The sequence below is a fragment of the Leuresthes tenuis genome, unplaced genomic scaffold (genome assembly GCF_036924035.1).
Source record: "Leuresthes tenuis unplaced genomic scaffold, fLeuTen1.0.hap1 SCAF_10, whole genome shotgun sequence".
NCBI lineage: Eukaryota > Metazoa > Chordata > Actinopteri > Atheriniformes > Atherinopsidae > Leuresthes > Leuresthes tenuis.
The window spans coordinates 1,996,538-2,022,958 of NW_027325364.1; the positions used below are offsets into that span (position 1 = coordinate 1,996,538).

Here is a 26,421-nt window from a genome sequence, read left to right on the forward strand (position 1 = left end):
CTCAAATGTTTTAAGGACACACTGCACACCATGCTGAGATATGCCAAGTTTTCAGCTAATAGCTCTTTCTGGAAGTTGTCATCGGTTCTGGTTTTGTTTTTATCGGCTGCAGAAAATGTTTCTTTGCTGTTAAAGAAGAAACGTCAGAACAACAGAGCTCACAGAATAAAAACTAATCATCTGAAGCATGTGGATCAAATCTTTCTGAGAGACGGAGGAAAGAGAAATTCAAAGAAAACTGGACTCATTTCTCTGCGATGAAGCTGTTTTATTGAAGAAAGTCAAATATTTTCTGCTCTGAACTCTGAACTTTGTGCTGTTACAGGAAAACTGCCTCAGTTATACCCTCACATCAGTTTGACATTTTCTCCGTCAGATTTCACACAAACACTGAAATGAAGACAAAAGAAAACACTTTGTTCACTCCTTCAAAGTGGTATTTGCTGTGAAAATCTTCACTGGTTCTCACATTAAAGCTGATGAAGGATCTCCTGATTCCTGCTGATCCTGGAAATGACCGTTTCTGAGCACCTCAGAACAGACTTCCTCATCTGTTGGTTTAGAAAACAGCAGCAACATTTGATCTCTGAAACTAATCAAAGTCAGTGTAGCTCCAGAATAATTTTACATTCACAAAGTGATGAGATGTGAACAGAGTCTGTGATAAAGGAAGGTCTGCTGATCTCTCTGTTGGGCTCCATGAAGTGGAAGAGAAACAACAACATACAGACACATCAACACAAGCATCCAACTAACATTTAGAGCTCAGAGAAGTTTAGATTTTCATGTGGAGAAACATTTCTGTGAATAAAACTCATCATTAGCAGTGATATCCTCCATGGCTGCACAAACACAGGAAAAAGCAGCAAATAAACAGCAAAGAGCTGACAGGATACCTTTATTCCACTTCACACAACTCTGCTGTGGATCCATAATAATGAAGCATAATCCCAGCATAGAGCGGCTGAGTGAATCTGGTCTGGACTCTGTGGAGCAGAGTCATGGCTCCAGAGACGCTGTAGAAGGACAGAATACCTGCTCTGTGGTCCAGGTACACTCCGACTCTGGAGGACTCAGGAACAGAGATGGAGGTTTTTATCTTGTTGTATATAAATCTATAACTGTTTGGGTCACAATATAATGCCCAAGATTTGTCATTATAACCAAATCTACATTCACCTCCTGCTCTGCTGATGTTCTTGTATGCGACTGCTACACCAACTCCTCTCCCTCTCCTCTCCACCTCCCAGTAACAGCGTCCAGTCAGACTCTCTCTGCTCAGGACCTGAGAAAATCCAGTGAATCTGTCTGGATGATCAGAATAAGACTGAGGTTCCTTCATTAAAGTCACTTTTCTGTTCCCCTCTGACAGTAACAGATATCTGTTTGCTGTGTTTGGATCCAGTTTGATTTCACATGAATATTTTAAGAAGTCAGCTCTGCTCTCTGGTTCTGGTTCTGGTTCTGGTTCCTGCAGTAAAACATCCACCTCAGTGACTCTCAGGGAGATGTTGGTCCATTCCTCTCTCAGGATGTCCTGTAGTTTCTCTCTGAGCTCTGACACAGCTGCTGTCACAGCCTCAAAGTGCCTCAGAGGACGGATCTTGATGCTGGATGAGGGTGTAGACTCCCTGAGTGCTGACACTGAGGGGCAGTTCTGTAGAAACTGGGTGTGATCCTCTGTGTCTGAGAGCTGCTGCAGCTCAGCATCTTTCCTCTGCAGCTCAGTGATCTCCTGCTCCAGCTTCTCCTGAAGCTCTTTGACTCGACTCACTTCAGTTTCCTGCTGGGATCTGATCTGCTGCTTCACCTCAGAGCTTCTTTTCTGGAGGAGACGGATCAGCTCAGTGAAGATCTTCTCACTGTGCTCCACTGTTTTATCAGCAGACTGATTGATGGCCTCCACCTCCTGCTGAAGCAGCTTCACATCTTCCTCTCGGTCCTGGACTCTCTGCTGGATTTGCTGCCGACTCCCCTCCAGCTCTCTCTGCCTCTCAGTCCTTTCTGCTGCAGCTGACACTGTGTCGTGGCCTTTATGTTCCTCCACAGAGCAGAGATAACAGATAGACTTCTGATCAGTGCGGCAGAACATCTTCTTCACCTCACCGTGACCAGAGCAGATGTTCTCCTGGAGGTTCTTGGAGGGCTCCACCAGCTTGTGTTTCTTTAATGGAGCCACATCATAATGAGGCTGAAGGTGATTCTCACAGTAAGAGGCTGGGCAGGTTAAACAGGACTTAAAGGCTTTCAGTTTTCTTCCAGAGCAGACATCACAGGCCACATCTTCAGGTCCAGCATAGCAGTGATCAGCAGCAGCAGCTTGGAGTCCAGTCTTCTTCAGCTGCTCCACTAAATCAGCTAACATGGTGTTCTTCCCCAGGACAGGCCTCGGTATGAATGTCTGCCTGCACTGAGGGCAGCTGTGGATTCCCTTCTGATCCTCTCCATCCCAGACGCCTTTAATACAGTTCCTGCAGTAGCTGTGTCCACAGGGAAGAGTCACCGGATCCTTCAGTAGATCCAGACAGATCGAACAAGAGAAGCTTTCTCGGTCCAGCTGAACTCCTTTTTGAGCCATTTCTCCTCTCAGATCAGTGACTCACTGAGTTTCACTTCCTCATAAATGAAACTAGTCTGAGCTCTGAGCCAATCAGTGCACCAGCTGCTGGTTACACCCATCATCAGCCTGCAGGTCTGCAGGGAGGGAACAAGGAAACATGTGAGCAGAGCGGAGCTGTGAGAGCAGGAAGTGTGTTGAAGCTGTTTCACACCAGTCTTCATGGTTAAAATACGGCTTGATTCTTCTTTTAATCCCTTTGGAAAGAAGTTTAGCTTCACTTTCACGATGAATCATTGTGTTAAAGCTCCAGTTCCTCGTCAGCTTGCTTGCAGCTTTGCAATCAAGAAATAAAACAAAAACAGATTATTATATTTCTCACGGGTTTAATTTAGATTAAATTAGATGGCCAGTTTACCCCCAGAGGATGCAACATACTCCATAACCCGGATCAATTTACCCGGGAACTTGTACTATTTTTTAGCCGTACACAGTTCCCTCGGCCTCACACCAGCACATAAAGTGCACCTTACTGTGAGGTTCTTATCCATTTCTGTGACAAATTCAAAATAGTGCAAGTATAACCACTTAGAAAACGTTGAATTATCAGTTGTTGTTGCCGTCTTCTTCTTCTGTTGATTTAAAACTGTCTTCTTCTTCTCTTTATTTAAGACTGTTGCGCCTAGGTTTTTTTTTCGTAACACAGTACCGGACTCAGTAACTGTAATAATATTACCAAAATATAGTTAGTAATGCGTTAAAATACTCCATTACTGCCTAAACGTAATATTTTGGTAACACCTTACTTTTGTACAGGTGTGCCAGATGCATTACTTTTGTAATGCGTTACCCCCAACAATGGCTTCAACACACCTGATTCAGATGAAATGGATCTCTTCAACAGATTATTTAGTTCTGCACAAACCAGCTAATGATGCATTGATTTGAATCAGGTGTGTTAAAGCAGGGAAACATCTAAAACCTGCAGGACAGCGGCCCTCGAGGATCGGATGTGGACAGCCCTGTCTTACATGGTACTTTTAACTTTAATCTATTTTTTAATCATCTTATTAATTACATATATATTGGTTCAGTGCGCTAAATACACAATCACTGACAACTACACAAAACCAGATGTAGAATAACCGCTGCTCCATGCGGAGTATGTTTTTATGCCAATGTGTTGTTCCCGCTTTTGAGCAGCAGATGGCGGCAGCGAGCCTTTACGCTTCCGGTATGCCAGACGCTATCAAACACCACAGAAGAAGAACGCGCAGACGCGTTGTGTAGCGGATTGACATTCCTGAAGTTCCAGGGGAAAAATGTCTTCATTTCGGTACCTGACGGAGTTTATCAGCGAGCGACAAACTAGAGAAATATTCACGGATTTAAGAAAAACGGTCGTTCGGGACGAAGAAGAGCTCGACCGTCCGCTCACAGTGTTGGACATCAGCTGGAAACCTGAGATAAAGCTACAGAAAAGAGGTAAATGTCACCCGGATGAAAGCGTATCGGCCCTAAATCTATTTTTCAGACAGACATTACAAGCATTTCCTAAAGTAGAACAAGAAACATTCAGCATCAGTGTCACTTAGTGTGAAAAATGATGGTGTTTTGGTCGATGCTAACGGAGATCAAACGCAAACTGAAAGCATGAAAACCGCAAAGAGACTCAGAAGGAGACGTGAAACGACCACAGATCGGATTTGTTTCGGTTTGTTGTGGTTTTCAGGGTGGATGTGGGTCCTTCCGCGGAGGTTCCAGCTTTAACACTTGGGCTAAGTTGCCTGAATAAACAGAAGGTGGGAAGACTGCGGATAGAGAGGGGCGGGTCCAAGATGGCGCTGTGGGCGACATCAGATTTCCAAGTTGGGCATTAAAATCCGCAGAGGCCGCGGCTTCTCTTCACATTTACTGCTCTTTGGAGACTCTGATTCTTTGTCATGAACCGTGCAGCAGGGGCCGCATTGATCTTCCCTGGAAAGGGGGGGAGACCTGCGCGTGGACCCTGCTTTTAAGGTTTTTGGATGTCGAGGAATTTCAGAGCCGACGGTGATGATAATCCCATAATAATCCCAACCTGTGAGCATTTTACAGGCAGGATGCTGCTAAAGCAGAGCCTGAAATGAGATGAAATAGATGGAGAAAGTTTTGGAATCATGTGGGAGGATAATATGATGAACTCTGGTTCCCCATAAAAGCCCAAAAGGTAAAGTTATGGTTTATAAGTGCGGGGCTGATAGTTCCAAATGTCCACAAACCAAAAGAAAAAGACGTGAAGTAAATGGATGTAAACTCCAGAGTCTCCAGAGTTCTGGATTATTCAAAATAAAACTAACTTTAGGTTTTATGTGGAACCAAACCCCACAAACTGCATCTTCAAGCTTTTCCACTGCGTTCGGTTTGGTTTCTGCTTGTTTTTTATCTCGTCTTATTTCATTTAATTGTTTTATGACAGGATTTGGATCTTTTTTTATTAGTATTACATGCTTTAGCTGTGTTTATGCTTCTGAATCTAGTTTAATTTCACTTTTTATTGTCTAAGTGCATCTATGAACAGTGCAGTATAAATAAAGTGTTGATTTCACTTTGACTGATCACTGCAAACATTTTGATCGGATTGATTGTTTCAAATGATGCTCAAACAGAGGAGCAAATACTAGTGTTATATATATATATATATATATATGTGTGTGTTCAGTCCCTGTACAACTGGACCCGCCTGTTGGCTAACATAATGTAAATATAACCGATATTAATATCAGCATGAACTGGCATCATAGCCTTAGAAACAACACCTTTACTTAAAGTAGACGGTAGGCCTCCTAACTCGGCCATACGGTATCACAGACACATCATTCAAAGTTTGTATGTGACAGGAAAGACTCAGCTTTAACTGTGGTAAAGGGCTTGTTGATAGCTTATACAGCTTTGACACAACGGCAGTTTACGTTTTATGGAGCCAGAGGACCTCGTCTCATGCAGCTCACCCTCTAACTCCCACTCTAAAATGAAAATTTGGACGTAAAATGCCTCTCACGTCCAAAATATCTGGACAAATTTTACTTCAAAACGCAGGTATTTTAGTCCTCTTTCACCCAAAGTCTCACAACCTGAGGTCCATTGGGGCAGCTGAAGCTCAGGAGGAAGAGCAGTCGCCCACCAATCGGTGGTTTGACTCCGGCTTCCACATGTCGAAGCGTCCTTGGGCAAGAACCTGAACGTGAATGAGTAGGAAGCACATAGTTATGAATAGACTAATGCTGGGTTTACACCAAATGATTTCCACAGTCCCAGATTAAAAACTGAGTCTTTAGGAGTCTAACTGGAGTCTTTAGGAGTCTAACTGGAGTCTTTAGGAGTCTAACTGGAGTCTTTAGGAGTCTAACTGGAGTCTTTAGGAGTCTAACTGGAGTCTTTAGGAGTCTAACTGGAGTCTTTAGGAGTCTAACTGGAGTCTTTAGGAGTCTAACTGGAGTCTTTAGGAGTCTAACTGGAGTCTTTAGGAGTCTAACTGGAGTCTAACTGGAGTCTTTAGGGGTCTAACTGGAGTCTTTAGGAGTCTAACTGGAGTCTTTAGGAGTCTAACTGGAGTCTTTAGGAGTCTAACTGGAGTCTTTAGGAGTCTAACTGGAGTCTTTAGGAGTCTAACTGGAGTCTTTAGGAGTCTAACTGGAGTCTTTAGGAGTCTAACTGGAGTCTTTAGGAGTCTAACTGGAGTCTTTAGGAGTCTAACTGGAGTCTTTAGGAGTCTAACTGGAGTCTTTAGGAGTCTAACTGGAGTCTTTAGGAGTCTAACTGGAGCCTTTAGGAGTCTAACTGGAGCCTTTAGGAGTCTAACTGGAGCCTTTAGGAGTCTAACTGGAGCCTTTAGGAGTCTAACTGGAGCCTTTAGGAGTCTAACTGGAGCCTTTAGGAGTCTAACTGGAGTCTTTAGGAGTCTAACTGGAGTCTTTAGGAGTCTAACTGGAGTCTTTAGGAGTCTAAATGGAGTCTTTAGGAGTCCAACTGGAGCCTTTAGTCTAACTGGAGTCTTTAGGAGTCCAACTGGAGCCTTTAGGAGTCTAACTGGAGTCTCGGCGCGCTCCCGTCATCTCGATCATTAAGTTTAAGGCGGTAATCCGCAGTCTGCGATCGCGTTTCATACCAGTCTCTCCCTCGTCTTAGGCTGATATCAAACGTGTTTAATATCATCTCAGGTCGCAGTGATGTAACACAATCAACAGCCAATAGATGAGCTCTGACAGCATCAGAAACAGGAAGCAGACAGTCGATAACAAACATGTCGGCGGACGTAGAAGAACGAGAAAATTAACTGTCTGTGGCGTTTTCTCTCCTTTTTGTTGGGTTTTTCACTACAAACCTCTGCACAGACCAGAGCAGCTGCAGCTAAAAGCTGCTTCTCCTCCATTTTTGTAAAACTTCTGCTGAGCATGATGGGAAAAATCTAAAAAATCTAGTTGTAGTCTTGTAAATAGTGACCCTACAAGATTCAGTGTTTGTAAAATCTTTAGTCTGAGGCTCGTCTGGGACTAAAAACTCTAAACACGAGTCTTTAGATGTGAGCTGATAGAGTATTTTCTAAGTCTTCTGGTGTGTGGGGAGCATTAGATGTGCCGTATCAGTGTGTTTGAACGGGTGAATGTGGCATGTCGTGTTAGAGGTGCTTTGAGTGGTCAGCTGGACTAGAAAAGCTACACAAGTACAGTTCATTTACCATTTAATGTCCATGAGCCTTTGAGCTTTGGTATCCAACATGATTTGCAGTTAAACATTTAATAAGCAACACGTGGCAACTACGATTTTAAAATGACAACGTTCAGACTTCAGCTATTTAATAAACAGCCATGTTTTAGAAATCATTTTAGTTAGCGTTGCAGTTACAGTCCTCTTACAGGAGGGGGCACTGCACCCCTGAATAACCCCACAGAAAAGTTGTGTTCAAGGTTAAAGTTAATTACTGCCAGGTCTTTGATCAAGAACCACAACTTTGAGGGGAGAAAAGGAGACTGAAGGCAGATCAACTTGAACTTGGTCTTGAGGAAGAAATGCTTTGTTCCTCAAAAATCTTTCAAGAAACTGAAGTAACGCTTCGTCCTTCAAAAATTCCCAGTTTGTTTACACGCTGGTTGATTTCATCCTTTTTTGTCTCCCCAGACCTTCCACAGCAGCATGCCTACAAACGAGAGGAGGTTCTGATGGACCGGCAGCCCTGTAAGCAGGAAAGGAACTCCAGTCCGGATGTCAAGGAACCACAGCCTTCCACCATCAAAGAGGAACAGGAGGACCTTTGCATCAGTCAGGACTTAGACCAGCCTGTAGTGAAGCAGGAGTACAATATTGTGACTGTGACTTATGAAGAAAGTGACCAAAGTGAACCAGAACACGAGCATCAAACTCATGAAGAACTCAACAGAAGTGACACGAGCATTGCAAACTCGTCTCCCACGTCAAAGAGTCAAGGTAATACTGGCACAGGTAAAAAGTCTGTTCAGTGTGACTTAAGCTTATTACAGAGGCCCACATGAGAAGCCAGCTGCTTGCAAAACTTGTGGGAAAAGATTTGTGCATTAGGTAATTATTTAACCCTTCACACAGGTCAGAGGGAAAGATTTAAATCACATTTGGGATTTGTTGAACCGAGTAACAACCCTCAGATGAAAGGCTATATTCTTTTAAAATGTGGGAAAAGTTAATGTCAAAATGCTAATTTACCTGCTACTTTAGGCACAATTATAATTTATTACGGAGCTTTAGACTTTCTTCGGTTCCTGTTTTCAGAAAACTTCATTAACACTTGGTTGTTCCAGAGTCCACCATTTCTGTACATACAGGTTGCGCCTTCCTTAACATGGAAGTAATGTTTTTCCTCTTGTCTTCTACTTTGTAGTCTCTGACTTCGCACAGCAACATGTCTGCAAACAGATTCTTGTGGACCAGCAGCTCTGTAAGCAGGAAAGGAACTTTAGTTTGGACCAGAGGGAACCACAGTCATCCTACATTAAAGAAGAACAAGATGATCTCTGCATTAGTCAGGAGCAAGAGCAACCTGTACTTAAGCAGGAGTACAATATCATCACTGTGACTTATGAGGAAAGTGACCACAGTGAACCAGAATCTGAGTGTCAAGACCAGGATCAACACAACAGAAGTCGTTGCAGCAATGCCGACATCTCTCCCACGTCAAAGAGTCCGTGCAATACTGGCACAGGTGAAAAGTCTCTCCAGTGTGAGTTTTGTGGAAAAGCTTACAAGTCGAGGTCAAAACTGAAGGCACATTACAGAGTCCACACAGGTGAAAAGCCGTATTCTTGCAAAACATGCGGGAAAAGATTTTCCAGCTCCTCTGCATTATACAATCATTTAAACACTCACACAGACGAGAGGCCGTACTTTTGTGAAACATGTGGCAAAGGTTTCAGAGTTAATGAAAAATTATTGATTCACATGAGAACCCACACAGGCGAAAGGCCATATTCCTGCAAAACATGTGGGAAAAGTTTCACTCAAAATGGTAATCTGACAGTTCACATGAGAACTCACACGGGTGAGCGACCATATCCTTGTAAAACTTGTGGGAAACGTTTTAGCAACAATGGTGATTTGTTGCGTCACTTGTCGACCCACACAGGCGAAAGGCCATATTCCTGCAAAACATGTGGGAAACGTTTCACTCAAAACGGTAGTTTGACAGCTCATATGAGAACTCACACCGGTGAGAGACCGTATCTGTGTGAAACGTGCGGGAAACGTTTCTGTCACAACAGGGATTTGTTGGTGCACATAACAACTCAACACCAATGAGAAATTGTTGTGCTGAGATATTATTCAAAACATGTCAAATCGAATAGAATTAAAGCTTTAAGAATTGCTTTCAGCAAGATTATTTTATAACGGCTCAAAGACCAAGAATCTTCATATGAAAGAGATCAAATGTGGTCAGCCGTCTTTACTTGAGAAGACGGGACAACGATGCTGCCTGATTTAATGAGCTTTAAAGAGGAACTCCGGTATTTTTAAACCTGGACCTTATTTCTGGCATGAAATACGTTCATCTGCTCACTGAGAACAGTTTGGTGAAAGTCGGCGTCCTTCAGAAGATATTTAGATAACTGGAGATCCATATAACGGAGTGAACGGGGCTTAGAGGATGCAGCCTCTAAATAAGGCTTTATCTGTCTTTATTTCACCAACACTTTAAGAAGAATGAATGAATGAACGTGTGCTATAGCTCTGTTAGCTCATAGCTGCTGTTATGTGGCTACTTGCAGCTATAGGAGAGCTAACGGAGGGATTTCTACACAGGCACTCTACTGGGACCCCTTCATCCGGAGTTCCCCTTTAATACCAGCGTAAGTAAACGCAGCATTTTCACTTAGCGGGACTCATACAGACTTTAAAAAAAAACATCAAATATAATGTTGCTGAGGTTTTAGTGACTTAATCTGTGAGTCCCGTTATTCTGCTTTTGATTGTTTTACTGTGAAGTTTCTTTTGTTTCTGTGAAGCGTTGGATGTACCGACAGCCACTGACTCAAGCGTAGTTTATGCTTCTCCGTCACTTCGCCGCTGTAGCTACGACGTGGACGTGGACCCCTCCGCCTTAGCCTGACGTGCACCTCCAAAAAATCCTAACTACATGTCGCGTAGACGCGGTTCGTAAGGCCTGTGATTGGTCTGCTCAGAACATAATTTCCGGTCTTAATGGCTGTACACGGTGAAGAAGCTTGTTGAATCGGCTCGTTGACGTTCAAAATGATCTAATATCTAGTGCATTTGTTCATCCAGGTTGTAAATTCACTCGTTCAGCCTAGGCTGGTCGTCCGCAAACGTCTTCTCTATTGCCTGCAGTTCAACATTTGAAATTTAAGCATTTGTTCTTCAATATTGATGCGCTCCAGCTGCAAATACAGCTGCTCCACCTCGGTTGCCATTGGTTACTGTTGTTAACTGTGACCGGAAGAAAAAGCAAGGATTCGGCTATAACCTGAAACCACACAAACACACAGCCACACCCCCTGGTGGCATGGTGGTGAACTGCAGAGCAATGACTACGTCGAGGACGTTACGGAGAAGCATAAACTAAGCATTAGAGGATTTGGGTTTGAAATCCAGGAGTGGCAAAAAAATACCAGCGTTGCATTTAAAACGCGAAGTCGAGAAGAAGATCAAAGCAGGATTTTGCACAAAAATTCTACCAGGCGAGTCTGTCAGAAAGACTGAAGGCCTTTGCACACCAAGTTAGTATTTGGCGTCCAGTATTGTCGCACCTTGAAAAGACGTCAATCGTTTACACACTGAATCCAAAGGTTTTATCTGTCAAAGTCTTCAAAACTCCTTTTGTTTCCTACGAGTCAAATGTTTTTAAATGTTCTTTGACGGTTGTTTCCCGCTTCGAGCCACCTTGTTTGTAATCGCCTTTGTTTTCCAGTACCAAGCACTTTATGACAAACAATTTAAAGAATGGAATGAACGCAGCTGGCGGGTTTCTTTTTTTAATGAAATCGGAGCTCTGACTTTTGAGATTCAACCGCAGTAATCAGCTCTTCATCAGAAACTGCAGACTTGGTATGCAAAGGCTTAAAGGTTGGAAAGTTAGGAGGCTGTTACCACCATTCAACTTTAAGACTTTTCCTTCTGGTGTTGCTATGTGTTGATGAACCAGTTTGTATAATTTTAGGTATGGTTTATAGTCGTTTACCTGATGCTTACTCTTACTACTTACCATTAATTACAGTTAATTGCCTGTGATTTGGTCAACCAAAGACATGTAAAAGCAGCAAGGCTGAGAGTGAAAAGGATTAATGCTAAGCTGATCTGGCAGTGGTCAGCCGCTGCTCTTGGCTGGTTTGTCGCTATGATTTTTACGACCTGCCGCTGCAGATTCACTGGCTCGTTCCCATTCACAGCAACATTAAAACAGAAGAAATAAAAAGCATGATTTAAAATTTATACGAAAGAAAGAAATAAGAACAATAGATCAAATCAGAATAAAACGATACATATAAGATAAAATCAGGAGTTAAAATCTGATTCCGTTTTGAAACTCAAGCTTATTCAAATGCAGCTGAAAACAGATGTTTCTTCAGCCTGGACTTAAATACTGAGAGTTTCAGCTGATCTGAGGCTTTCTGGGAGTTTGTTCCAGACATGTGGAGCATAGAAGCTGAATGCAGCTTCTCCAGGTCTGGTTCTGACTCTGGGAACTGATAAAGAACCGGATCCAGATGACCTGAGGGGTCTGGGAGGTTCATAGTGGGTCAGGAGGTCACTGATGTATTTTGGACCATTCAGAGCTTTATAGACCAGCATCAGAACCTTAAAGTCTATCCTCTGATGGACCAGCATCAGAACCTTAAAGTCTATCCTCTGATGGACCGGCATCAGAACCTTAAAGTCTATCCTCTGATGGACAGGCTGAGGATATTAGATAAAGGTTGTGGGCTGCACGGTGGTGTCGTGGTTAGCACCACCGCCCAAAAACATGCACGTTCGGTCACTGGAGTGGCCCTGTGATGGACCGGTGACCCGTCCAGGTTGTACCCTGTTAGGCTCGGATAGGCTCCAGCCCCCCTCCCATGACCCTAAATTGGATTAAGTGGGTATAGAGACTGGAGATAAAGGTTGTTTAAAGGTTCCTGCCAACGCTCCTGCAGTGGAAAGTAATACCAACCGAGAGCAGCGGCCGACCACTACAGGAACGGGAATACCGTTGGCCTCGTTGGTTCCATCTTGGTGTCTCTCCGTGTAATTACTTCCTAATTTGTGGCTTCGTGTTAGTGTTATGCTCTTGTGTCACTACACTTAAATTAAAGGGGGGGGGGGGGGGGGTCGGTTCTGCATTTCGGTTTTATAAATCGCAGCAGCGTTGGTGCGATGGAGCCCAAATCTCGTGGGAACGGGTGGAAAAGGTCAAGAATCCAGCCGGAGTGCATTAAGAAGAAGAATAAAGTGAATAAAACTTTTTTTAGTCTTTCCAGCTCTTGCTGCATGAGGAATGTTCTCATAAGAATAAGACTTTCTCATATCGCCTGGTTCCGTTTTCACTGTTTTGTTGTTTGACAGAAAAAAACAAACTTATTTTCCCTCCATTATTCAGTTTTTTGTTGCACTTTGACCCTGTTCTTTATGCACATTCGACAGTTTTCATTCCTTTGTTTTACGAGTTCGTTAACGTTTGAAAATTAACTGTATAAATTTCTTTGATTCAGAACATTTCTCAGTCCGTCACAAACTGATGGATTAAATGATTATTGTGCTTCATCTAAGTGGTTGTAACGGCTTTAATGATCAGTGCCTGATGTTTTTCTGATTTCTTGAATTGATTCTAACGATAACTCTTTGGAAAGTGATGATGTAAAGTGAAAGTTCAGAGCAGATACTGTGACATCATAATTAATAAGACGTGTTTTAATGTTGGAAGTATTATACGATAACGGTTAAATATACATTTTTATGGGGTGAAAAGAGAAACTCTCGCTCTCCAATGTCGACTGCATCTGAACCACATCCATGTGAAATCCTTCACTGTTTTTAATAAAAAGATGCATTTTGAGGTGTGTGTTGTGTGATTTAATGTAAAATTATTACTTTTATGTGGAGCTCTCTCAGATGGCTGCTTCGCTGAATTAGTGGCTTCACCTGTTTCCTTTTATTGGAGCATCGTGGTTGTTTCTGCTGACCTTCGGAAGCTTTTTTTGCTCCTCAGTATACTTAGGGAAGCCAGATGCTGCGCAGCCATCTGAGGTAAGACCGTAATCGATAGAGGTTTTATTTATTTAGTGGGTTTTGTAGAGAAAGTTGGCCCGAGAGACAGCTGGATTTATATTTCTGTTGATGTTTGTCATGCATGTATGCCCTTTATGTAACCTCAGAGGTATGAATCTATGCAATTAAAATGAAAACGTGACGGGAGTGTCACACTTTCCAGATGGCCTTTGACAAACTTCCCCCCAAATGTCCATAAATTGAGGAAAACTGACACAAGAAGACGGTAAATAGGAAATATGGAGACACCTGGAAGAAAAACACCCCAATCTCATGTCTTAAAAGATGCAGGAATGTGTGTGTGTTCCTATTTCTGTGCAAAATGTCCACGTTTGACCATGTGCATCTCTGACCTGGGACTCTGTCCCTGACGCTCTTTCAAACAGTATCAGACACTACATGTGTTAAGGTGCAGCTTCTTTCAGGAGAATTAACTCGAAGGCATCTCTTTCCAAACCAGAATATGTTATCATGTCGTGTTTAAAAGAGTTCAGTTCAGAAGCTTCCAGGCTTTATTATCAGCTTCCTGTCTTTTGGTGACCTTGAAGATGCTGCATGTTCCCATCAGCAGGCACAAAGCCCGGATGTGGTGTATCTGTTGAGCCTCTTCTGCACACACTAACGAGGAAGTGTGTTATTCTCAAGATGTTTTATTGCAGCCTGAAACTCCCCGACATAGCTGGTCGTTATCGGACCTTCTTATCGGTTCCCAAAACTCCTTTGCACAGTTGGTAAGTATCGGACACTAAAGTCAGCGCCATTTCTTCTCACATTAGCTCCAAGGAATCAGATTTGAACCACAATCTTCCCTCTCAAGTCCTGAGTTATCAGCTTCCTCTTAAAGGTGGACGTGAAATTATCATTTCCAGCTATTTAACTCCTTATTTTGGCAACCTCTGGATTAGCTCTGCTCACATCATACTTTGTAATTATTTCATGATACAGGAGAGATCTTTTTTGGGGGGAAACATCGTGTGAAAAAGTTCTGTGTATTTGAAGTTGTTCCATATTTCTGTGGACACATTGTAGATCTTTATATGTGGGTTAAAGCTATTAAAATGTCCATAACATGACAGTAGTAACCTTTCTCTGTCTCTCCAGACGTCCCACAGCACCGTGTTTTACATGGTACTCACACAAGCTCTTTGGGATCTCTTTATTTTAATCATTATCCGTCTTTGCATGTAGAGTTTTTATATTATTATTATTTTTTTTTTAATGGTGCTGCTGGAATCTTAATTTCCTGAGAAGAAGAAGAGTTCTATCTAATCTTATATACATATATTTAAATGCAGGTACGTGTTTCCACACCTTAATTCATTGCTCAACTTCCAACTTTTGTTCTGACAGTTTTATTCTCTGCAGCATAGTGAAATTAGACAACTTTCATACAGTGATAGAAATAAAGAGAAGTTACATAAAAGTCTGCAATGACGCTAAAAAATAATGCAGACATTTAAGTGACGTGACACATAATTGCACTTTTCCTTTCACACTTTTTGGCTGGAACATTCTCTTCCACTCAAGTCATATTTCAACATTAAAAGCGTGTAAATGATTATGTTCATCATGACATTCAGCCAACCCCCATAAACAAACTCCATCTTTAAGGCTGCACCATCCTGATCAAAGTGACCATCAGTGAACGGATTTGGCATAAATTGTGGATGGTTTGAAGACAGGAACGTGAATAGTTTTGAGACGAAGCAAAATCAACTCAGGGTCAAGTCTGTGCCCACATACAGGAGCATACACAAGCATCTGATTAAAATCCTCTAAAGGTCTGACCAAAGATGAACAGGGAGGAAGAGACCTGTCAAACTTGGAATTACGAAATAAAGTTAGAAAATAACAGCTGATAAAAACCAGAGCTCAGTTTAAGGCTTTTGTAAGTTTAAAACTCAACTGACTACAGCGGAAATTAAATTGAAATGCCTTTTGATTTGTGTGAAGTTTAGATTTAAGCATCTGAACTGTGTTGAGTCCTTAAGTGTTTCAGTAATGTAGATTTGTGCCTGAGATTTCTACCACATTTATCACAAGGAAACGACGCGACATCCGTGTGAGTTTTCATGTGAGTATTTAAACCGACTCTCACAGAGAAGCTTTTCAAACAAATCTGGCAAGAATAAGGCTTCTCACCAGTGTGGGTTCTCGTGTGGTTCACCAGTTTATCACTTGTATTGTAGGATTTTCCACATGTACCACAAACATATGGCCTTTCACCTGTGTGGGTTCTTATGTGGATCGACAATTTTTCATCACTTCTGAAACGTTTACCGCATGTTTCACAGGGAAATGGCCTCTCATCTCTGTGGATTTTCACATGAATACTCAAACTACTACTTGTAGTGTAACCTTTCCCGCATGTTTCACAAGTATATGGCTTCTCACCTGTGTGGCTGGTGGTATGCGCTTTTAAAAGAGATGATCTATTAAAACTTTTCCCGCATATTTTGCAAGAATATGGCTTCTCGCCCGTGTGGATTCTCATGTGGATCGGAAAGTAATTACTACTTTTGAAACTTTTCCCACACAAGTTGCAATAATATGGCTTCTCACCCGTGTGGATTCTCATGTGGATCAGTAAGTAATGACTCTTTCTGAAACTTTTCCCACATATTTTGCACGGATATGGCCTCTCATCTTTTTGTTCTTTGTGATGTTCTTTCTTTTTAGCCTTGATGTTAATATCTTTTCCACAGTTTGCAAACTGTAAACCAGGGACAGTTTCACTCTGACTCTCTGACATGGGAGAGCTGTGTTCACTGCTGCTGTGACTTGTGTTTCTGTATCGTCTCTTCTTTGGCTTCTGCTTGGCATCTCCAGTTGATACAAAGTCTTCATGCTCACTCAGTTCCTGATCTTGGTTCTCAGGTCCAGGAGAGCTGTCTGACAGAGTCTGGTCAGCATTAGGTTCTGGTTTACTGTGGTCACCTTCGTCAGAATAAGGAGTCACCATGAAGGTATCCTGCTTCAGTACAAGCTGTTCTCCACCCTGACTGCTGCAGAGGTCATCCCTTTTCACTGTAATACATGGAGGTTCTGGTTCCTCCTGGTCTGGACTGGACTTCCTGTCCTGGTTACAGAGCGGTTGGTCAGCAGGAACTTCCTCTTTTACAAAAACATGGTGCTGTGGGATGTCTGGAGAGACAGAGAAAGGTTACTACTGTCATGTTATGGACGTTTTTATTGTTTTTTAATAGTTTTAACCCACAAAAGACGAATATAATTTATTTCATGATCCACAAATATTTCTGCACATGCACAGAAACTTTTTGGTATTCTATGCTTCCCTTAAAGAGAGGTTCCCAAGATTAAATATTAAAGGACTGGAAATGATTATTTTATGGACATGAGAGTGGAGTGTGAACATGGCAAAAAAAAAATTATATTTGCAGATATAAATTGAGAACAAAGCTTAATGAGGTCATCAAAGCCTTTCTAATGTTACGCACCTATTCTGTGCAGCTTTATTTGGAGTTTCCGGGTGATTTCCAGCAGTCTGCGCTGACGATCCATCTCTTCCTTGTTCTTGACACTCATTTTTCCAAACTCTGTGAAAGTGAGACGTACTGCGAGTGTTAGCCTGCGTACGCAGATAAGACAACGTTTAAGATTCAGATTTGGTTATTATGGTTAGACTTCTGTGGCAGAAACAATCATTTTATCTGAAGATATTTCTAATTTCATCATTCAAACAATACCAGGCTGAAAAATAAAATAGATTTTTAGTTAAAAATCATTAAATCTAAATATATATAAAATGGAAAAACTAGTTTTTCTTAATGTCCAGTGATCAGACCAGAAGTTTGATTAGAGTAGATGATCCACACTGAGGCATGAATATATCAGGCAGTGCAAAGATGGACGAGGTAAGTCACAAACATTCCTACAATGACAATAACAGAGATTAGTGTTAACTCGGCATGATCAGTGTCCAGTTGAAAACCTGCGAGGCACCTCAACCGCCTCGGAGATGCTGCCGCCCGAGGAGGGATCGTAAACAAAGACAAGGGGGGCTACAGCTTAGCTAGAACAAACACCACATTGTCTGTGGTCTGTGTATTTACATAAAAACATGGTGTGACGCTGACCTCAGATTTCTTATGATTAGACCAGAACTGACTTTTTTTTACCTGCCGAGGGAGTTTACAAATGTTGTTTTGACTGAAAGAAGAAGCTAATGCTAAGCTAGCTATGAAAAAGCTGCGTGAAGCTATTCAAACACAACCAGATGGAGCCTTCATCATCATGGGGGATTTCAACAGACTGAATCTCAGAATGTGCCCTGACCCATCAGGGAAGACAGCCCTCTGGACTATGTTCACAATAATGTGCCTGGAGCTTACAAAGCTCCTCCCCTCCCCACCACTCATGGTTTATACCAAATATCCACCAGGAATCAGATGCAACAGAGCAGCTGTAAGGACCCTCTAAGTCTGGCCTGCAAGCACCAACTGGAAGGCTTTTGCTACACAGGAAGCACCAGCAGCTGGCTTCATCCGTCCGGCTGGGTCAATCTGAGTGGGCGGGGCTTGGTAGAGGGGGTGGAGTCAACAGGAGTGACGTAGTTTTGAGACGAAAATCAGAGCAGCTCGTTAAATGAGGGGCAATAAAAGTAAAAGTTTTACATTTGTTGGTGACTTCAGACATAAGGAATTTGTTTTGCTGATTGGTGCAAAGAGTCAAAATAAAAAACAATTACACTCGAAAAGAAAAAGAAGAATACATTTAAAACTAAAATAAAAGTTTGAAAAACTAAAGAACTCTTTATTTAACAGTGCATTGCAGTAACCTTTGTAATGCGGAGTAACAACACAAAACTACCATTTAAAATTCACCTCACACAGAAAAGAGAGCCAAAGACTGGTCTGAAAACTAACTTTGCTCCAGCCACAGGAATTCCGCTTCATTACTCACCCTTTAGATTCGTCGCCATGTTTTTTCCCTGGACTTAAACCGTTACTTGGGTTTATAATTAACGAAACACCAAAGTGTGGATACCTGGTCGTGTCTCCTGAACTCACCTGTCGTGTTATAATCGGTCAGATCCAACGATGAGCTCGGACCACACAGCAAACTCTGTTCGGTTCGTTTCAGTGGTCTTTTCCATTCAATCCTAGAAGTTCTGGCTCACCAACGGCCAGATGTGCTCGGGTTACTAGATCTGCTCGGGGGGGCCCTGCGTCTATGGTTGGCTGGACGTTGGCACGATGACGTAAGGGAAAGTGATTGGTCCGGTGTAGGTACCAGATGTGCTCGGGTAGCCAGATCTGCCACTCGTAAAAAACTTTTTTTTTCAATACAAAATGTATTTGGAAACTGAGCTAATCATGTCAGCATTTCTATAAAAGTCACAAAAAAACAGCTAAGAAAACACAAAGTACTGGGTTTACTATTTACATTCTATGAATGAAGTATTTTTTGCCAATATGACGTTATTTAATAGAAACTCCAACTTTATTACAAACTACATTGCGTCCCATTTCATAAGAATCAGATGTGCTCGGGGGTCAAGTCCCTTTCGAAAGATAAAGCTGGATTTCTTTGTAAAAGCCGTCCATGTTTCCTACGAAGAGCCGCGAAAAAGACTTCAATATGTTGTTTTTGTTTACTACTTCAGTAAGTTGTCCGGACCAATCACATTCCCGTACGTCATCGTACCAACGTCCAGCCAATCGTAGAATGTGACGTCACCAACAGGCGCAGGGCCCCGAGCACATCTGGTATCTACAGCGTCAGATCAAATGGAGAGGAGGTGACCACATAGATGCCTGATGAAAACATCGCGAAATTAAATAAGCGGTGTCAGATAAAGTTTCGTCAGTTGAAGGTGAGACCAGTGGAGTCAGAACTTCCAGGTTCGACGGGAAAAGGCAGCACTTAAACGAACCGAACCGGAGTTTGACCGATTATAACACGATAGGTGAGTTCATGAGACATAACCAGGTGTCAACACTTTGGTGGTCCCACAGCCTGGCTTCCCACCAGTTCTTTTACTGTTTCTGCTAAAGACAAGCAGCTTAAATCCAGGAAACATCCAAAACAATCATGTGAGCTAAAAGTATTTAAATCTCCTTTATTTGGCTGTTTCCTGTCGCGTACAGGCTCACTTTGGCATCCACGTGATGCTGGTGAACAGTCGTCTTGTTTAAGCTGATTTTGTGCATAGAAAACTATTAAATCCAGTTAGATTAATAAAAAGGAAGAATTTCTTTGGCTGGAGCAAAGATAATGTTTAAGAACCGTATTTGTCTCTCTTTGCTGTTTTTTTTTTTTTTTTGCTGTTATTTAGCATTACAAAGGCTATTGCATAGTTAAATAAGTGAAGTTTAGTTTAGAAATAAAGTTATACCAGCAGCGCATATAGTGTTTTCTTGTTTCTGTCACAGATAAGAAATGTTATCTGGTAGTGATTCACTCACCGTTTTTTTGTGATATTCAAAGAAAAACCTCGTCTGTGAAGCGTTACTTCAGCTTTATTCAGAGTTATTCTGATTCAGTTCAACTTTATTGTCATTGACAAGTACAGAATGTTGATGACTGAATACATTTTGTGATGATTTAACTATGTGAATGCACTTTGTGGTGTGACCTTGACCTGTTCTTTCAGACAGAATAAGCTGTTCTGCTGATATAAAACGTGTCTGACTGCAGCTGTGTTAACAGGACGCTCCCATAGCCAGGGAAACTCTGACCAGCTTTGTTTATTACCCACAGCCATAACTGGGATAGTCATATACTGTTTATGCATTTAGCAGACACTTTTATCCAAAGCGACTTACAAATGAGTGTTTGGTTAGGTATTAAATATGGATTTACTCATTCTTGGAAGCGTAATAAAGAAACATGCGGGACAAGTTGCTGTACCGCTCTGTGATGAAGCTAACTGAGATGATCTCAAGAAACTTCAAAGATCCAAGTCATTAAAGATTGCAGTGAAACTTCTCTTTGATCCTGAGCTGCACGAGGCGACTGTGGAGAGAAAAAACTCCATTTTAACAGGAAGAAACCTCCATCAGAACCAGAACCAGGAAGGGTCCATCTGCCTGGACCAGCTGGGGCTGAGAGGACAGGAAAGAGGGGACAACAAGCAGCGTAACACCAGGCCAGAGACACCTGCTGAGAGAGAGAAACACAAGTTAATGACAGCAATGATGTCATCTGTACATGGAGGGAGGAGAGGTGCATCATGGGAGCTCCCCCAGCAGGCTGGGCCTATAGCAGCAGAACTATGGGATGTTTCAGGCTCACCTGAGCCATCCCTAACTATAAGCTTTATCAGAAAGGAAAGTTTCAGCCTGATCTTAAAGGTAGAGAGGGTGTCTGCTTCCTGAAGCCAAACTGGCAGCTGGTTCCACAGAGAGGGGCCTGATAACTGAAGGCTCTGCCTCCCATTCTGCTTTTAGGGCCCTGATAACTGAAGGCTCTGCCTCCCATTCTGCTTTTAGGGGCCTGATAACTGAAGGCTCTGCCTCCCATTCTGCTTTTAGGGGCCTGATAACTGAAGGCTCTGCCTCCCATTCTGCTTTTAGGGGCCTGATAACTGAAGGCTCTGCCTCCCATTCTGCTTTTAGGGGCCTGATAACTGAAGGCTCTGCCTCCCATTCTGCTTTTAGGGGCCTGATAACTGAAGGCTCTGCCTCCCGTTCTGCTTTTAGGGGCCTGATAACTGAAGGCTCTGCCTACCATTCTGCTTTTAGGGGCCTGATAACTGAAGGCTCTGCCTCCCATTCTGCTTTTAGGGGCCTGATAACTGAAGGCTCTGCCTCCCATTCTGCTTTTAGGGGCCTGATAACTGAAGGCTCTGCCTCCCATTCTGCTTTTAGGGGCCTGATAACTGAAGGCTCTGCCTCCCATTCTACTTTTAGGGGCCTGATAACTGAAGGCTCTGCCTCCCATTCTGCTTTTAGGGGCCTGATAACTGAAGGCTCTGCCTCCCATTCTGCTTTTAGGGGCCTGATAACTGAAGGCTCTGCCTCCCATTCTGCTTTTAGGGGCCTGATAACTGAAGGCTCTGCCTCCCATTCTGCTTTTAGGGGCCTGATAACTGAAGGCTCTGCCTCCCATTCTGCTTTTAGGGGCCTGATAACTGAAGGCTCTGCCTCCCATTCTGCTTTTAGGGGCCTGATAACTGAAGGCTCTGCCTCCCATTCTGCTTTTAGGGGCCTGATAACTGAAGGCTCTGCCTCCCATTCTGCTTTTAGGGGCCTGATAACTGAAGGCTCTGCCTCCATTCTGCTTTTAGGGGCCTGATAACTGAAGGCTCTGCCTCCCATTCTGCTTTTAGGGGCCTGATAACTGAAGGCTCTGCCTCCCATTCTGCTTTTTGGGGCCTGATAACTGAAGGCTCTGCCTCCCATTCTGCTTTTTGGGGCCTGATAACTGAAGGCTCTGCCTCCCATTCTGCTTTTAGGGGCCTGATAACTGAAGGCTCTGCCTCCCATTCTGCTTTTAGGGGCCTGATAACTGAAGGCTCTGCCTCCCATTCTGCTTTTAGGGGCCTGATAACTGAAGGCTCTGCCTCCCATTCTGCTTTTAGGGGCCTGATAACTGAAGGCTCTGCCTCCCATTCTATGAAATTAGTTGTTGCATCTGGAAAAGTTTGTTCGTGTTCTGGTACAAAGCAGAGCTTTGTTGAGAGGAGACACATTATGGACAAAAGCCAGATAAGAATTCCAAATGTAGGTAATAAAATGGTAATAAAAAAGCTTGTCGAGCATCACAGATTTATCAAAGGAAGGTCATTAAAAAAAGAGCTCAGACCTCCTCCTGAGACAGTAAAAACAACACAATTATATGTTAACCTCGGATTTTCTGTTCAATTTGGATTTAAGAACTGCTTCAGATCCTCTTCTCAACCAGAACTGGACACTGATCGTGCCGAGTTAACAGTAATCTGGAGGTATATGAGCTCTGTTATTGTCATTATAGGAATGTTTGTGACTAACCTCGTCCATCTTTGCACTGCCTGATATATTCATGCCTCAGTGTGGATCATCTACTCTAAACAAACTTCTGGTCTGATCACTGGACATTAAGAAAAACTAGTTTTTCCATTTTATATATATTTAGATTTAATGATTTTTAACTAAAAATCTTCTTTATTTTTCAGCCTGGTATTGTTTGAATGATGAAATTAGAAATATCTTCAGATAAAATGATTGTTTCTGCCACAGAAGTCTAACCATAATAACCAAATCTGAATCTTAAACGTTGTCTTATCTGCGTACGCAGGCTAACACTCGCAGCACCTCTCACTTTCACAGAGTTTGGAAAAATGAGTGTCAAGAACAAGGAAGAGATGGATCGTCAGTGCAGACTGCTGGAAATCACCCGGAAACTCCAAATAAAGCTGCACAGAATAGGTGCGTAACATTAGAAAGGCTTTGATGAGCTAACACATGAATGTGACTCGTGTAGGATCCTAATCACAGATCTTTGTTGCATGTGTTAAGGTGCAGCTTCTCTCAGGAGAAATAACTCGAACGCTTCTCTTTCTAAACCAGAATATTGAAGCATGCCGTGCTTAAAAGAGATCAATATACAGAAAAGCTTCCAGACTCAGCCCATCTCATGATAACCATGGTTGCCAACAGCAACTGCTGTTGTAGATGTCTTTGTGCTGAGCTGAGGCAGATAAACTGTTTTTCCAAGAGATAAACAAATGTGAATGTGTTTAAAGATGCAAAGAGTGACGAAAGTGATAAGATCTCATTTTTATCTGTCGTGGAATCACTATTGTTTAATAAAGGTTGTGATTTTAGCTGCCAGCAGTAATGATAGACGCTGATTGAACAAACCGTCGACATGTCTTTAGTTTTAAATTTTATTCTTTAAAACAAACAAAATAAGACAATACAGTTATGTCACTCCGTGCTCTGAATAACTTTTCGTCTGTGCTTCAGTGACAGAAAACAGGAAAGAAAACCTTACAGAAACATAAAATCTGGTTCTTACCTCTTAAATTAGATAAATTTAACCTCACATAAACATGTGGAATATTTTATGGATTGATGGAAATGTCAAGTTATAAAAAGAAATGTTTTTCACATTTTGTTCTCAATTTATATCTGCAAATATAATTTTTTTTGATAAATAGTCATTTATTTTGCCATGTTCACACTCCACTCTCATGTCCAATAATCATTTCCAGTCCTTTAATATTTAATTTTGGGAACCTCTCTTTAAGGGAAGCACAGAATACCAAAAAGTTTCTGTGCATGTGCAGAAATATTTGTGGCTCATGAAATAAATTATTAGTCTTTTTTGGGTTAAAACTATCAAAAAACAATAAAAACGTCCATAACATGAAAGTAGTAACCTTTCTCTGTCTCTCCAGACGTCCCACAGCACCGTGTTTTTGTAAAAGAGGAAGTTCCTGCTGACCAACCGCTCTGTAACCAGGACAGGAAGTCCAGTCCAGACCAGGAGGAACCAGAACCTCCATGTATTACAGTGAAAAGGGATGACCTCTGCAGCAGTCAGGGTGGAGAACAGCTTGTACTGAAGCAGGATACCTTCATGGTGACTCCTTATTCTGACGAAGGTGACCACAGTAAACCAGAATCTAATGCTGACCAGACTCTGTCAGACAGCTCTCCTGGACCTGAGAACCAAGATCAGGAACTGAGTGAGCATGAAGACTTTGTATCAACTGGAGATGCCAAGCAGAAGCCAAAGAAGAGACGTTACAGAAACACAAGTCACAGCAGCAGTGAACACAGCTCTCCCATGTCAGAGAGTCAGAGTGAAACTGTCCCTGGTTTACAGTTTGCAAACTGTGGAAAAGATATTAACATCAAGGCTAAAAAGAAAGAACATCACAAAGAACAAAAAGATGAGAGGCCATATCCGTGCAAAATATGTGGGAAAAGTTTCAGAAAGAGTCGTTACTTACCGATCCACATGAGAATCCACACGGGTGAGAAGCCATATTCTTGCAACTTGTGTGGGAAAAGTTTCAGAAATAGTAATTACTTGCCGATCCACATGAGAATCCACACGGGCGAGAAGCCATATTCTTGCAAAATATGTGGGAAAAGTTTCAAAAGAAGTCATTATTTACCGATCCACATGAGAATCCACACGGGCGAGAAGCCATTTTCTTGCAAAACATGTGGCAGATGTTTTTCAATATCATCTCTTTTAAAAGCGCATACCACCATCCACACAGGTGAGAAGCCATATACTTGTGAAACATGCGGGAAAGGTTACACTACAAGTAGTAGTTTGAGTATTCATATGAAAATCCACAGAGATGAGAGGCCATGTCCCTGTGAAACATGCGGTAAACGTTTCAGAAATAATGAAAAATTGTTGATCCACATGAGAACCCACACTGGTGAAAGGCCATATGTTTGTGGTACATGTGGAAAATCCTATAAAGCAAATGATAAACTGGTGAACCACATGAGAACCCACACTGGTGAAAAGCCTTATTCTTGCCAGATTTGTGAGAAAACTTTCTCTGCAAGAGATCATTTAAATGCACACATGAAAACTCACAGGGATGTCATGCCAGATCTCAGTTCCACATAAGAACTCAACACAGCCGATTTATTACCGAAATATCTATTCAAAAAGAAATGATCAGAGAGAAGCATGAACCAGGCTTGACAAAAATTCACACAGATCAAAATGCATTTAACCTAAGTTTTAGCAGCGGTCACTTGATTTTTTAAAAAATGTTTATGTATTTAGCAGATGCTTTTATCCAAAGTGACTTACAAATGAAGATATAACAAGCTATATAGTCCGAGTCTGTCATTTTTACCACAGCTTTACCTTTTTAAAAAAAAAAAATATATATATATATATATATAAATAAAATATTGGGGTATGTGTGAAACAGAATGTTAAAGTCAAGAACTATTCGAGTAAAATCCCCGCAGCCTAGATACAGATTATATTTTGAAATGTCACCAAATGTCTTTGATCAATAAAACGCATGCATTCTATTTAGCTTTTTGACTTTAATGTAGCTTTAGTGAGTTCTCCAAACCGGTCTCCATGTGTTTTGTGGACTTGGAGAAGGCGTTCAGAGTCTGGTTTGGCGACCTCAGAATCGGGTCTCTGCTCTTTGCGGATGATGTGGTTCTGTTAGCGTCGTCGGACCGTGACCTTCAGCTCTCACTGGAGCGGTTCGCATGCATCACTTAAATTAACAAAGCAACCAGATTGTGACTTGGTCAAAATCTTAAAAATCGAATATTTACTCAAAACTTATTAACTTATTAAATTTATCAGTTACACAACGTAGCAACAATGCATCAATAATCCATAATCAAACAATAACACACTGAAAATAATGTCCAATCCATTCAAAGCAACGTATAAATCATTAAACAATCAAATATGTAAGCAACTCTACAATGCAACAAAACAGTAGTTTTAATTACAGAAACTTTTCCCGCATATTTTGCAACAATGTGGCTTCTCGCCATTTGTGTTGAAATTTTATGTCGCTAAAGTTTGCTCGCTGCTGTTTGAAATTACCATTTTTGTACAGAACACAAGAGACATGAGAGTACCTTGATATTTTAGTTGCACAGAAGTTTGGGGCAAGTTGTCACATGTTACAGCTAACAAATTGGAAAAAGACTGTTTCTGGAGAAGTAAATGATGCACTCAAAAGCTACATCTTAAAGACAAAAGGCAGCTAAAAACTTAAAACCGGCTGCCTTTGAGTGTATCTGGGAGACTGAATGAGGGATTAACAACCAATGGGACACATTCTAAATAAAACTGCAAATGGGTAAATAAGTATTAGTTGGTTTGAAATACAGAACAAGGCAAAAGCTACACAAAAGAAACAAAAGTGCAACTTTAAAGTGGCGATAAAGTAAAACGAGCAGCAACAAATGTGTTCCATACCTGCTCTGTGTCACTTTATTTAGTGTATCCAGGTGATTTCCAGCACTTTTTAAAAAATTTTTTAAACTTCAGTATTTTGTCAATTATTGATCATCTCTCAGATATCGAAGGTTCTTTCTGCACAGTTTACACACTTATTTTTGAGGTTGGACAAAAATAATAAGTTTTCTTCCGAGTCCAAACTCCACATCGGTGTTGATCCAATGTTTGAGATCAAA

At 41.8% G+C, this 26,421-nt stretch overlaps 3 protein-coding genes across 3 annotated transcripts in view; 1 reads left to right on the plus strand and 2 right to left on the minus strand.

The window, feature by feature from the left end:
- LOC140315905 (tripartite motif-containing protein 16-like) overlaps positions 1 to 2,581 on the minus strand; it is a 190,593-nt gene extending 188,012 nt beyond the window's left edge. Inside the window, exon 1 of the mRNA XM_072393515.1 lies at positions 519 to 2,581. Within this exon, the coding sequence (XP_072249616.1) occupies positions 899 to 2,578 (1,680 nt within the window). The 5' untranslated portion in view covers positions 2,579 to 2,581 and the 3' untranslated portion in view covers positions 519 to 898. The remainder of the gene's footprint in view (positions 1 to 518) is intronic.
- Positions 2,582 to 3,736: 1,155 nt separating this feature from the next.
- On the plus strand, positions 3,737 to 25,000 carry LOC140315806 (uncharacterized). Its single transcript, XM_072393384.1, has 11 exons — positions 3,737 to 4,042; positions 7,715 to 8,035; positions 8,448 to 9,356; positions 13,266 to 13,303; positions 17,262 to 17,326; positions 17,628 to 17,894; positions 18,377 to 18,545; positions 19,002 to 19,053; positions 19,131 to 19,253; positions 22,597 to 22,695; positions 23,670 to 25,000. The coding sequence occupies exons 1-11, from the start codon at positions 3,880 to 3,882 to the stop codon at positions 24,866 to 24,868; spliced, it is 3,405 nt and encodes a 1,134-aa protein (XP_072249485.1). The 5' UTR covers positions 3,737 to 3,879; the 3' UTR covers positions 24,869 to 25,000.
- On the minus strand, positions 14,645 to 18,637 carry LOC140315902 (uncharacterized). The gene is made up of 3 exons (XM_072393512.1): positions 18,355 to 18,637; positions 16,783 to 16,913; positions 14,645 to 16,468 (listed from the first exon to the last, which is right to left on the minus strand). The coding sequence occupies exons 2-3, from the start codon at positions 16,868 to 16,870 to the stop codon at positions 15,285 to 15,287; spliced, it is 1,272 nt and encodes a 423-aa protein (XP_072249613.1). The 5' UTR covers positions 16,871 to 16,913; positions 18,355 to 18,637; the 3' UTR covers positions 14,645 to 15,284.
- Positions 25,001 to 26,421: the final 1,421 nt, after the last annotated feature.

Excerpts from the sequence above, each read along its gene's own strand:
- LOC140315806 (XM_072393384.1), top strand. The coding sequence starts at position 3,880 with ATGTCTTCATTTCGGTACCTGACGGAGTTTATCAGCGAGCGACAAACT. Across the intron at positions 9,357-13,265 it reads GCACATAACAACTCAACACC|TATACTTAGGGAAGCCAGAT; the intron begins AATGAGAAATTG and ends TTTGCTCCTCAG. Across the intron at positions 17,895-18,376 it reads GTGGAGTCAACAGGAGTGAC|ATCCAACGATGAGCTCGGAC; the intron begins GTAGTTTTGAGA and ends ATAATCGGTCAG.
- LOC140315902 (XM_072393512.1), bottom strand. The coding sequence starts at position 16,870 with ATGAGTGTCAAGAACAAGGAAGAGATGGATCGTCAGCGCAGACTGCTG. Across the intron at positions 16,469-16,782 it reads AATAAAGCTGCACAGAATAG|ACATCCCACAGCACCATGTT; the intron begins GTGCGTAACATT and ends CTGTCTCTCCAG.